Here is a 13821-nt window from a genome sequence, read left to right on the forward strand (position 1 = left end):
CTGTTGCTCCAAATATAGGTATTATCTTTAAGCCTGCTTCAGAGTCTACTTAAAGCGTGGTTGTATGCTCACTTCAAAGCTTCAGAAAGATCGGTTTAAGGGAGACTCAGACTTGTGCGAAAGGGTGCTCATGTGTTTTGCGGTCTCATAGCACATGAAATTTGACTATTGCAATATTTTGTTTCCAGCTCTTCAGAATGCTACTTCTCGTGCTCCTGCTAGAATGAACAATTAAAGATGAAAGCAATTTAAATCTTGTACTTAGGCCTTGGTTGACTTCCACAACAAGGAAACTAGTTCTTACAACTTCCTCTGATATACTGGTCTCTTGCCATGCTACTACCATCCTGTGTCGTCCCCAGGGAAAGAAACACCTTGTGTCAGTACTTTGCTCACCTCACATTGAATGCCAACTACTTGTAAAACGATTGTAGCAATTTAACAGCTGTTTTAAGATGTGGCTAGAAATCCATTTGGGAACTGGAATTGTTAAACTAATTTTATATCATTTTTCAAACATTATTGTAGTTTTGACTGGTAAAAATAGTGGTTTGTTTATTTGCCTTCTGTTAGATAAGCCAAATTTATGCAGAATCTTAGTGTCTTTTACTGGACCAACTGAAGAAGTTGGGGGAAAAAAATGAGGTTTTTGATCCATCATGTCAACAATATTGCTTGTGTCTAGGAGACCCTTGATATTGCATGACATGTTGGGCAATAAATTGGATACAAACCCAAAATGGCTTTTATGAAACAGACTAAAAACTGATTAAATGCTAGGTTCTTAAGTATAATTACAAAGTGGGAATCATTGCTGAAGTTGATTTGTTTCTGGAGAGGTTCCAGAGGACCGGGGCCAAGAAATGATCTCTGCAAGATCTTGCTAAATCCAGTACATCTATGTAAATTCATTACTAGTAAAGTTTGTAGGTTAAAGAAGGAAGTCATAAACTATAAAAGAGGAGTGCTGAGTGATCTGGATTGTTTGGAAAACTGCATGCAAATAAATTGTGTGTATTTCAGTAAAGTAGAGTAATATATCTAGGGACAAAGATCATTGGTCATACAGGATATAATAACTTGTCCTAGGGAATAGCACTCCTGAAGATGGCTTGAAGGAGATGAGAACTGTACGAGGCAGCAGGGGTGCTGTGCTGCACACCAAGGACACTCAGTGGTAAGGAGACTGAATGAAATCCTTGGTGAAACACTGGCTACCCATTAAGAATAGAAATACGACGTAACATCCATTAGCACTGGCCTGACTTCTGCTGAAAAAATACCTGATGCAGCTATGGTTCACAATTCAAGGAGTAAAAAGATTTAATGGGAATGGTTGAAGGGATGGAAAACATGCCTTACAGAAAGAGACTCAGGGAGTGCTAGCTAGATGTCTTTATCATCACAATCTTAAAGCTATCTGGGGATAATAATAGTTCAGCAGCTCAATGGACAAATTAATAATAAAACCAGCACCTAGAAGTCAATGCAGGACCAATCATTATTTTAAAGAGAGGCAGATTTACAACTTTTTACAAATGGCTGTAAACAATCATTAGAACATTTCCATGATGGCTGTAATAGATCAGTCTTGATTTTTAAGTCAAGATTGGTACATAAAGGAAAAAAAAAAAAAGAAAAAAAAAAAAAGAAGAAAAAGACCAGAAGCCAGAATTAATACAGATAAGCCCTACAGTTTACATAAAACACAAGGTGAGAAATCCCAGTGGTTGTTTCTGGTCTTAAACTTCTGTACTCATTAACTCATAATGACTACTTTTACTTAAATGGCCTCCTCGATTTGATTTTTCGCTTGGCGTATTCATATCTGACTTTCTAAGCCAGTTTTTCCTAACCTAATTCCTCTCTCTTTCTTCTTTTTGGTGCTATCTCCTCATCACCGCAATGTCCCTGCCATATACTTCTTCAGTGGCACCAACTTGCAGAGTAATACTGTCAGCCCAGGGTGTCAGGAGATGAGCAGTGAATGACTTAGTCACACTTGTCACCCAGACAGGTGATATGTCCTAGTTTCTGAATGCTGTCTTGCTGATTTGAGAGAGCCAGAAGTTAATAATATTGCCTTTGTTATTGATGTTCCTCCTTCTGTGGACTGGCAACAAAATGGAAAGAGGTATGTCAACCGAGGGAAGACTTCCGGGAGCAGAAAGGCTTACGTATGTATATATAGAGAGATAAAGATAGTATTTTTTTTCAGAGACAGAAATTTAAAATACAGAAAATCTCTTTCCTCTGCTTCTTTTTTATTTTCCTTTAGTTTATGATCCCAAGGAACAGCTGTGGATGGAACCAGTAGGGCCTCCACTGGCTGTCAAGCAGTCGCCTGCAGGTATTACTGATCTGAGAGTCTCACGGGCCCCAAGTCACCTAGAAACACGTAATACAGCAGGATCTGCTTTAACACTGGGAAAAATGTTGTAAGGAGAAGTGTTGTAGAATATTGATGAAAACAAACAACTTGGCTTAAAGAAATAACATAAAGTTGTTTTTAATAACTGTCTATGCTTAGAGCAGGCATCTAAAAATATTCTATTGACATAGTCTCTTAAAGAGGCTGCAAAGATGTTTTCCTTCTCTGCTGTGTCATTTCTAATGTTTTACCTTTCCTTCATGCTTGATTTTTTTTTCCAACATCAGTCATTCATTTACAGCACTTCTGTTGATTTAAATGGGCTTTGGATCAGGCTCCAAGTTACCATTTCCTTTCTGTTTGAATAGGGATTTTTGTTTATCAAGAGGAAGGAAATCAATAATTTGTCATGACAAACCAATGCTTATTTGGATTCACAATCATGTGGTGAGTTCTTCTGTCATTTTCTAAAGCATTTTAGGATAATGGAAGAAGTCTCGCTTGTGATCTCTGCTGTTTTCCTTTGTTTTCCCAGATTGATTTAAGGTCTGTGCTCCATCTGACTATTTGTGCAACAGAAACTGTAAATCTATCATTTTGTTTGTTTTAAAGGCAGTACTAACTTTCTGTGCCCTAAGCCTTTCCCAGGGGACCATTCAGGGATCCATCAAAGGATTAACCTTCGGCATGACAAATTCACAGACTTACCTGTAGGAAGAAGCTAAACTATACCTTGATGTAAGCTTGCATATACTGTACCATTTGTTTCCACTTGGAGTTTTGCAGATGACAGATTGTTTTTTTGCAGAACAGAGTTTCTGTCCTCGTAGGTGCTGCCACCTCTGAAATCCCACCAGTGCATGGAATGCTCCCCATCCTCTCTTGCCTCATCACAGGGAACACCCAGGTGCTTTCCTGCCAGTGATTTCCCTGCAGACTCATGTTTGGGGATTGCTCAGGAAGCCTGGACCCCTGCGTGTCCCTGCGCGGCTGAGTGGCTTGGCAGTGCACATCAGTGGTCAGAGCAGAGCGGGGGACCCTGGGCCTGAAGTTTTCCGCTGGCTTCGTCCTGGGACCACCTCCCAGGGCCTTAGCTTCTGCAGAAAGAGGGATGGCAACATGTTGCTTGTTGCCCTGTGAGCAGCTGGTGTGGGGTCCAAGCTAGAGCGGGGTGTGCGGGGGCTCTGCCAGGCACTTCGTGTTCCCTGCGCTCAAAAGAGAAGCTGGGTGCTGGCCCTGGCTGGCGGGGGGGGGGGGTGTGGGTGTTGTGTGTGTTGCCAAAATGCTTAGCCCTTCTGACCCTACAGCCAGCTGCTGTGGGCTCCTGCTCTGGGGGGTCTGGCTCCACTCGCCCCCCTCCCCAGCCCCACGGGAAGAAGAGCTGGAGGGACTGGGGAGGTCCAGGGCTAGGCTGGGGGTACGGGGTGCTGCTCTGGATGCTGAACGGGGGCTGGCGCGCGGTGTACGGGTGTAACTGGGGGGGGGGGGGCGGGGGGCGGCTCCGTAGGGGGGGATTGTGAAAGGTGTGCGAGGTGTGGGTGGGGTGGGGTCTGTCGAGGGGGGGTGCGCGGGGTGCAGGGGGGGCGCTAGGGATGCTGCGAGGGCCGCGGGGTGTGTGAGCTGCGTGCTGGGGGGCCGGAGCGATCCTCCTCGCCCATGATTGGCAGCGCCGCGTCTCCCCTCCCGGCTGGTGCTTCCCCTCCGGCCGCCGCGGAGCTGGAGGCGAGGAGGGGCCGGCAATGCGGAGCTGGCAGCGCGCACCCGCGCTCTCACACTCGCCCCGGAGCAGCCCGCCGCCGCCCGGCCGGTCCCCGCCGCCCAGCTCCCCTCCTGCCTCCGCCGCTTTAATTTTTTTTCATTTTAATTAGTATTTTTTTCCCCTTCCCCTCCCATCTTTTGGGCGCTTCCCCGCCTCGCCCGCCCGCCCGGCGCCCTCCCCGCGGCGCGGCGGGCTGCCTCCGCGGGCGCGCAGCGCGGGGCCATGCCGGCGGGGCCGCCGCTGCTGCGGGGTGCCCTCCTCCTCCTCCTCCTCTTCCTCAGCGCCCCGGCCCGGGGAGCCGTCTACACCAACCATTTCTTGGTGGAGCTGCACGGCGGGGACCAGGCGGAGGCCGAGCGGGTGGCGGCGGAGCACGGCTTCGGCGGGGTGCGGAAGGTAAGCCCCCGCGCAGGCTCGGGGCGCTGGGCAGGGAGGGAGGCGGGCGGCGGCGGGGCGGCGCGGTGCCCTTCACGTTGGGCTGAGGGCATGCGGCGTTCTCCGGGAGCATCCCGGTATCCCGGCACGGTCCTGCCGGCTGCTTACCTGGGCAGAAGGGAGGGAGCGGAGCGCGTCCCGACCGGCCCCGCGGCCACCCCCCCTTTCCGAGGGGGCTGTAGGAGCAGCGGTGCCGGGAGCTCCTGCAAGCGCTCCTCAACAGCGGCCCAGAAGGGTGGGTTTCTTGGACTGGAAAGCAGAGGAGTTTCCCACATGGCAGCTCGGTGCCTTTTGACTTACTATGTAAACATCCTCCAATTCAGCGCCCATCCGGCGGGGCTCGGGCGCCGGGGCTGGGCGCAGGAGCGGCTGGGGCCGCCCGGGGCTGCCTCGGCACGGCTGCAACCGAAACGGCTCGGAGTATTTCAGGAACAGTGAGAGCCCATCTCCATGGAGAAGCTCGCACACCATTTAAACGGAATATTTCATAGGGGGTTTGACACTCAAGTTTGTGAGGCTGGTGGTTTCTTCATATCCCTGTTGTTCGCATAGAGAAACAGGATGCCCCCCAGGCTGGAGGAGCTGCATCATGTTAAGCATGATAAGCAATCAGTGTAAGCTGGGAAACTTCAAGTGCCATTGGAGGTTGTTTTCTCTCCTTGAGGTCCCAGGAAATCCTGGGTAGCCACAGTGGCAGGGAGTCTCTTCCCAGCTCATGGGGAGCCCAGGTCCACTAGAAATCTCTCCTATTCAAATAATAAGTAGATTTCTTAATATTTTAGGGTATAGTCACATCTCGGATGAAGACAGGGAGAGGCTAATACAGAGAACCCTGGTCAGTACAGTTCCTGGCAGACTTAATGCTCAGGTGGCACTGGGCTTGGAGAGTGGAAAGCGAGCTGTGAGCGCTCCTGCTGCTGCTGCTGCTTGTGTAGGGTTTTGTTCTCTGCTTGGTAGTTATGCAATGGGAGTCTGATCCTCCTTCCAAGGAAATGGATTGGAATGGTACTGTGAACTTGGATGAGTGAAATGGCTTAAGATCTTGATTAAAAAAACAAAAAAAATATCAAAAAAGCATATGAAGTGAGACTCTCTCCCTCGGGCTGCCTTGTCTCAGCTCCAGTGGGAGCTCGTTAGAGAAATGAGGACAAGATCATTGTTACTTTCACCACAGCCAACTCCTGCTGCTGATAAGATGCTTTTGTTTTGGGCTCACAGCCTTGTCCTGATACTGACAGAGCTGGGCTGCTGATGCCCTTGGGAAAGGATCCATTGTGGGGATTAGGTCTTGTTACATGAAACTTAGGTACGGCTCTTTGATCAACAGTTTTCCCTTTTCCTTTCCCTCCTGTTTGCACTTCCTCCTATCCTGGGGATATCTGACGGATAGGCCTTATGAGGGTGGAGGGGTACTTTTCTGCATGGCTGAATTTGTTACTACTTTTGCTAGACGCTCTCAGAAGTCCTGTGACCCATGTAAGGAAGAGACAGGGAGAGGGGATTTTGTAGGATAAAGCAATGCAGTTTCTGGGCTGCTAGAATCCTTTCCCCTCCACCATGCCTCTCCCCAGGGTGCCTTGGGCACATGAGGAGACATACGGATTCTTCATGGCAGTCAGTCTTGAAGCACATCTCAGCAGAGAGCTGGAGGGAAGTCCCTCGGGTGTGCCAGAGGAGAGTACCTGCTTTCCAGTACATGCCGTGAGGGGGCTGTTTCCCGTGGACGCGGGTGTCTCTAGGAATGAAGCCTAGCTGAGCTGTGGCATGATGTGCGTGTGCTTGCAGGGTTGGGGGGGGCAGATGGTGGCGGTGGCTCTTGTACGGAGCACATGCTGTCCCAAGAGGTTTCCAGATTACATCATCCTGGTCCCTGAAAAGCTAGAAATCCTCCCCCCCTCTCCTCCCCAAATGTGGGAGGAAATGTCACCCTGCTATCAGCAAGGCAGAAATTTTAGGGAATGGCAAAAGTTCACAGGCTTTGGCATTAAGCTGCCTGTGTCGGAGGATAATCGAGAGCTATCAGCAATCTCCGTTCTGCAGGGGAAATCTGTAACGGGGCTTGGGTGGCGATAGGCAGCCGTTAATAAAAGCTTGTGCCATCTACTCCTGACTCTTCAGTACTGCTGAGCTGAAGAGTCTCCTGATCTGTTTTGCTATCATCAGACTTGTCTAGCATCTCTTCTTACAGTGTGCAGACTTAGCTTTCATGGCGATAACAACAGTGCAGAAAGTTGAACATGGCCATGTGTGTGTATGAAAACAGAGCTGTTAGTGGTAAACGCTCGGGGAAAAGCACCATGTGTAGATATGCTGTCTAATAAAATATTCAACAAATAGCAAAAAAAAAAAAGTTATACCACAAAGAGAAATTATCTTTGCATACTTCAACGACACATACTGTTTAAGTAATATGAGTTATTTACTTAAAGCAAATCCAGTTACCTTTACCCATATTGGAGAAAATATGTTATCTGAAAATAATCACCTTTATTTCCATGCAGGGACTGTCCCAATAGGAGTGTAAGGTCAGATTCAGCTTTCTTTTTTTTTTTTTCTGTGTGTGGATTTAAGACGTATATGCAAGGGATTTCTTTTACACTTGCTATGTATCACAGACCTCTTTTAACATGACCTTACAGGAGCTGATTTTTAAATTACATATCTTTAGTTCACGTACTTTCTTCCTAATAACAAACAATTTCTGAGCAAGTGCATGTTACATTACTTAACGGCAGGCTTCTGCAGAAATTCAAGAGAAAGCATTGCCTTGAAGATTAATGTTATGAACCGTGCGATGCACTTTCTAATTGATTCTTTGGCCATGCTTCCTACCATCATTCAGAAACCACTACAAGACTTCAGGTGGGCTAAAATGTGTACTCTAAATTCAGTGATTGATGAATTGATTAAGAAGGGCTCATACTTACATGAACAGACACCTGTGTTTAGATTTAGGATCCTAACACAAGACAGAATCTCAAAAACACAGGTCAATTTTTCTTCAATCTTCCCTGAATTAATCCTGAATACAGACCTCTTTGTAACTCTGATTGTGCTCTCTGATTATTTTTTTTTAATATATATTTGCAATTCTTCAATCCATTTGTACCTGCCAAAACTGATTCTATGTATTACTGGTAAAACAGATACTGTGATAAAGCATATTATTTTCATAATATGGTTAGCCTTACCATCTTTGAGCATTCAGGAGTCATGAGGATCCCCCCCTAAATAGCTGCATGTTAGATTGTGAGAACTACAAAAGGAATAACTTTTTTTTTTTTTTCCTCCTTTTATTTGTCTCATGGCATGGTTGCCACTAGAATGCGTTTCTTAATGCAGGATGAAAAAAAGCTGCTTTCTGACCTTGCCTTGCAACTCTTAATTAATTTCTAACACAGGGAATTGGAAGAAGCATTTGGAAAGGTCTCCTATTTGGAGATCAGAGTTTAGACATCTCTTTCCATTTCATCAACAACACTGAGACAATCTAATCAATGCCACAATAGCTAAATATTCCACTTCTGGTAGCATTGAGATGAAGGGTTTTAAGCAATTAGATTTTAAAATAAGAACCAAACATGGATTTAAAAACATAGAGAATTTTATGTTCTGCAAAGCTGGTCTGTTTTTTTTTTCCTTGGCGTATTTATCACCTCTCCCTCTAAATCTTGCAAAACTCAAGCTACCTCTTACAGCTGCGACTTTTGTGCTTCCCAATTTTGCTTAGGAGGCTGCTGGTTGAGGACCAAGCTTTCTGGAGCTGACCAGGAATTTCTGGATGAAACATTGGGAGCTTTGAGGTTTTTTACATTGCGTAAATACAGACTTATAGAAAGCAAAACTTTACAGATAAAGAAGGTGTATTTCTTGCTGCAGCAGCCCACTTCTCTGCATCTAGGCTGGGAGCCTGCGAGGTGGGAGTTACGTGGTGTGGAAGGCAGACCAGGAGGCAGAAAAATGTGTTTGCAGGTTCAGGAGCTCTTTGCAGGGATCTCCTTCAGGGATCCTGAAATCTTCATCCTGAGGTCCATGCACTAAAGCCCTGAAAATCCCCTCCTGTGCAGATCAGCCCCTAAACCTCAGGAGAGGTGTTTGCCAATCTTTGTATTTAAGGTGCCAGGCTCTGCTTCTGCATGACTGGAATGCACTGTGATGGACAGAAGGGATTCTGTGCATGTAAAAAATGCTGGTTGCGGATGTGGGCTGATATGTGTATTTATATAGATACATATGTTTCTTGTTCCTTTTTCCCTAATACCTGTGCTTGGAGCAAAGAAGAGGAAAGAAGGGTGAATTCTTAGCCAGGCTCCTGGCTGACCCTGTGTGTGTATATATTAACCAGCCAATTTGTGCACATACATGGTGGTCCATACTTTACAGAGAAACGTGCCAGTGTTATCTTCACACGTGCTGCTAACCCTGGCATTCGTGAAAGTGTTAGTTCTGGCTAGGTGAAGGCAGCACGGAGGGTGCAGACGTGCACCAGTGTGGAAATGGATGCTGAAGCAATGGAGCATCCCATGCAAAGGGGAGGCAGAGAGCCCAGGCCTCCCCACATGGGCCCGCTGGAGTCCAAGGACTGAAGATCAAGCCTCAGACTACATTGTTTCCATGCACAAAGACGTATTTAATAATTAATTAGTTTCGTGTTTTATGCTGGCCTTAGAGGAAAGATGTTTGCTTGCAAAAGAAATCCTTTATTAAAGAAACAGAAAAATCTCTTATAAATGGAAGATGCAAAGTAATTTTCTTGAGGAAATCAAGAGCTTAAATTTCCTAGATTTCACTGTTGCAGTATGTTGCAATCTTGCTCTAAGATACGAAAAAGTAAATTCCATGCAAACGTTAATTGTGCAACTACTGAGATTTCAATAGGTCATCACACCATAACAGTGAATGCTTCAGTTTCCAAGAGATAGTCTGAGCTGGTGTGTTTAAATTAGGGGGAAGAAGCAATTAACTAGCAGGAAAAGTTTGATCCTGCTGTGGGAAGGCACACTGCAGGGTGGTGATGGAGAACTCCCTTTTCCAGAAAAGCCCTGGAAGAAAGTAATTGAGGAGATGCAGAGAGAGCAGCCATCTGCGCAGGGAGGGACCCTTGTCAGCTCCTCACAGGTGGAGTCTGGGCATATCCCCCAGCACAGACTGGGAAGTTCTGTTTGCTCCTGTTTACACTTGAGAGAAATGTTAGTGCAATTAAATAAGAGTTTTGCTGTGCTAGGAGAGAGTTTGCCTCGTATGTGGAAATACAGTATTCCTTTCAAAATTAAGCTTTTTTGGTTTGGGGTATTTTATTTTATTTTATCCAAGGCGTTCTGCCTTGGATGCAGGTGCAGCCCCGGGAGGAAATACTATAACTGGCTAACTCAGAACAAAAAAAAAAAATGCCCTGTTATTTAAATGTACTCACTTATGCATGTGACAGCTGTAAAGTATCAACAAGAAGAATGTAAACCACAGGCTGAAGTACATCCCTAACCCAGTTTCTGTAGAGCTGCTTCTCTACTAGAGACTCAAACCAACTGCATGTTGGTGGTGAGTGTTCTATTTGAGGTATAAAATAATTACCTTGTCAGATTTTCATAGCATTTATTATCTGAGCATAAAACAAGGTCAGACTCCCCTACTATAGTTCCCTGTTGTAATTGCTCCATTACTGTTTTGAATACACGGTGTAGTTCTGTTTCTTGGCAAAACACACACACTAAACCTTACCTTTACAGAGAAGTTTTGTTTTGTTTGCTAAGCTACAGCTCAGTAAACACAAAGATATGAAAATATGGCTATTTATAAAGCTGCCTGCATTTATAATTTTGTTTATTCCATATTGCTTGAGCTCATTGGCAAAATTGAACATGTGGTAGAGACCCAGGAAATGCGCTCTGAGTAACTCTTTTTTCACTTGTTTTTTTTGATGCTGCAGCCTAACTGAGGATGTGCAGTTATTTGTTTTCACTTCAGTTATATTTAGCTTTGCCAGTGTCAAGGAGAAAAACAGAAAGAGAAAACATACGAAGAAGTGAACAGCATTTGCAGAGTGTTGTGGTCCCAGCACACCAGAACTGAACGTGGTGTGTACTAGCCGATCTCCCGCAGTCTAGCCCCGAGTGCCTGCCTGATGAAAACTTGTGGTGGTGTGGTATGAAGGCACCAGGGACAGCTTTCTGCTCCAAGGAGTAGCTCGACGTCTGAAGGGCATAAGCAGCTGAGGAGCATCAGTGTTGAAAGCATGGATGCCGAGGGGTGTGCCTACCGCTCCTTTCCCCACTTTCCAAAAGCTGGTGGAGCAGAAACATTTCACCTGGGCTTCTGTCTGCCGGAGGCTTCCTGCATGCCACCAGACTGCAGCCAGTCGCCCAGGCCAGCAGTTTCAGGATGGCATGGCACTGTGGAAACCAGTAGTAGCCAGCAGCCCCCTGACTTGTTTTCTAGAGCCCCTGCTCCAGAGGCTACTTGCGAGGTGGGGGAACCCCCAGCAGAGCAGCCACAAGTTCTTTGTTGACATTTTATGGCAGGAAATGCTGTGTCTCCTAACCCTGGTGATGCTCCTTTTCCTAGTTTTGTGAAAAGTATTGCGTGGAGTGGCTTCAGCTTCCCAGGTTATTTCTCTTCTTTGTACATCTCTGTGTGAAAGCGTCATGATGGCAAGTGGAGAGCCAAATCTCTGGCTTTGTTTCCTTCGCTTCAAGTCTGCCAGTTCCTTAGCTATTTTGGACCTGTGCCGTGGAATTTATAGTCAAAGATGTTACTTTAATATCAGTACTAGATAAACAGAGATCATTAGTATGGCCTGGCTGTCAGTCTGGGATGTCCTTGCTTCTGCCCAGATAGCTTTCTTGCAGATGACTTCCAGGCTATTTCTGGACTCTAAAACATACAGCTATATTAATTGCCTGTATGTGTTTGAACTTTGAGATCCCATATGCTGTGGCTCTGTCTGTGGCCCTACTTGAAGCTCTTACTCCTCCAGGCAGGTTTTTCAGGTATTGAAAGCAGCCTGAGAGCCGTTTCTAAGAGGCGATATGGGTATCTATTGCTGTTAACCTACACTAAAGTTGAATTTGTCCCCTGGCCTTAGGTTGCAGACCTGTGCAGCAAAAGGATAACTGTTTTTGTAATAGTAACCTGTCTTGAAGATTTGGTTTTTGGTATCAGGCCAGATGGACAGATCCTATTGTCATGCCTACATCCAGACCCAGATGGTTTAGGTTACTGGAAATGAGCTAGAGCATTTTGTTTGTAGCTTGGGAGTTCAAATCCGGATTAAAACTCTAGACCAAAATACATTGTCAGTTCATTCCCAGTTTGAAGTGCTTCCATGTGAGAGCCTGCAGCATCCTTGGCGTTTGTTTATTAGTGGGCACATGGTCCCAGAGACCGGGAGTGCTGCTAGGCTTGGCTCCTTCAGAAAAGCACTGAGGTACTCAAATTTGTTATCTTTTAGAAGATCCAGCCATTGTGTGAAGGTGGATGATAGCCATCTATCTTTCTCACAAAATGTGACAGATGACAAGATGTAACACCCTACCCACTCTTAGAAACTTTTACTGCTGTATCTATACTGACGTTAAAATTGGAAGACAAACCCAATTGCAGCACTGTTACTATCAGTGTAGGAGTACCAACATGTTTAACTCATTCCAAGTCAGAACAATATTAGCAGAAATTTCATTTATACTAGAGCTTTTACCAGTAAGACCATGTTGATTTAAAAAACAAACCACACCCAGCAATAAAACAAAGGAAAAAAGAGCATCAGACTTACTGGAATAGTTGTACTAGTAATACTTTACAGTGTAGCTAGACTCTTTCCCTCATCCATCTATGGAATTATTACAATTAATTAATCTGTGCAACTCAAGTTTCAAATGCTTATAATAAAGTACCTACAAAGTAGTTGCTGAAACATATGTAGAATTTATTTGGTAGGTAGTTTCAATTAGTAAATCCTGAGAAATGTCTGTGCTCATGGAAAATTCTGTGAGCTGGAAATCAAGCCAAAATGCTAAAACAAATTATAAGTTCTGCCAGTTCTTACTAAAATATTATACCTGGGAAAGCCTCCTGTGCAGTTCTAGTTCGTCGCATGGGTGGCTAGTTTCTGTGAGAGCTGTAGTAACAAACTCAGTGCTGTGGTTAATGGATCTAAACTTTACCTTTGTCTTGTAATGCTATCATAGTTGTCAGAAACCCTGGGTTTTTTAAATTTTTCTTCCAACTTTTTCAGATAATTAAGTGGGTCAGGTCTCTACAGGATGCTGGCTGCATGGTGGCTATAAATATTGCAGCGAGCAGCCCACAGCTTCCATCCATCCTTGGCCTCTGGTGGGAAGAAGATGAACTGCTCGACTATTTCTCAAAGACAGGATTTCTCTAACTTGAAGCAGTCTGGTGTGTTGTTCTTGTTGTAAATCAAGGCAAGTTCTACCTTTAACTCTCCTAAGTTCACTGAAAAGGTCAACCCTGTACTACTGAAATGGAGATTTAATTTCAGCTCAGTGATCCCAGGCTGTGCTTTTGAACAGAGCGTGCTATCCCAGAGAGAGCTGAATTTGGTGGTGTGTTGTGTGAAATTCTGCATGGCCACCACACACAGTTTATCAGCCCGTCTGAAATCTCAGTTTGGCCATGGATTTATGGCAGTAGCTCAAAAATCTAACTCATCTGAACACTGGCAGTGTTCAACAAGTAGTGGCAGCTTGAACCTGAAAAAGGAAATTATGAGCTAGCCCAGTCTTACCATTTATACACTGGGATTATAGACAAATAAATCAGGTAGTGATAGCTCTAGTTTACTTACTCAAGGAGTGAACTGGGATGTAACGTTCTTTGTCGTGTACTACCTACCTTCTCAAACAAAACTTCTGTGTAAATGTTACATTCTTAACTACTTTGTCCACAGAAAGCAAATGGAAAGAGTGACCTCAGTGTTTACATCAAACCAGTTGGCAAGCGTGTCCCAGATACTCATGTCTGAACTAGATTATTTGCTTACCTGATGAGTAAGATGGTAATATGTCAGAGCTGCTTTCTCCTAGAGTATAGAACCAGACTGTGAAAACTTGAAACCCGACAAATATCTATTTAATTACTGTTGTTAAGTAGAGAAACTTGTGCTGTCATTGGACAGGTATTGGGTTATCAAACTATGGCCAAACAGGTGAATCTCTTCCTTGTGTGGGTAGTGAAAGAGTGGGATATAGCCTCCCCTCTCCTGATGACTTTTCTCCCTTTCCTTTCTGCCTACTCATTC

General features: G+C 45.0%; 1 protein-coding gene across 1 annotated transcript in view; it reads left to right on the forward strand.

The window, feature by feature from the left end:
- The first annotated feature begins 3966 nt into the window (after positions 1–3966).
- Positions 3967–13821, forward strand: part of PCSK2 (proprotein convertase subtilisin/kexin type 2) — a 109093-nt gene continuing 99238 nt past the window's right edge. Inside the window, exon 1 of the mRNA XM_055726006.1 lies at positions 3967–4526. Coding sequence (XP_055581981.1) covers positions 4353–4526 — 174 coding nt within the window. The 5' untranslated portion in view covers positions 3967–4352. The remainder of the gene's footprint in view (positions 4527–13821) is intronic.

Source organism: Falco cherrug, chromosome 13 (genome assembly GCF_023634085.1).
Source record: "Falco cherrug isolate bFalChe1 chromosome 13, bFalChe1.pri, whole genome shotgun sequence".
Lineage (NCBI taxonomy): Eukaryota > Metazoa > Chordata > Aves > Falconiformes > Falconidae > Falco > Falco cherrug.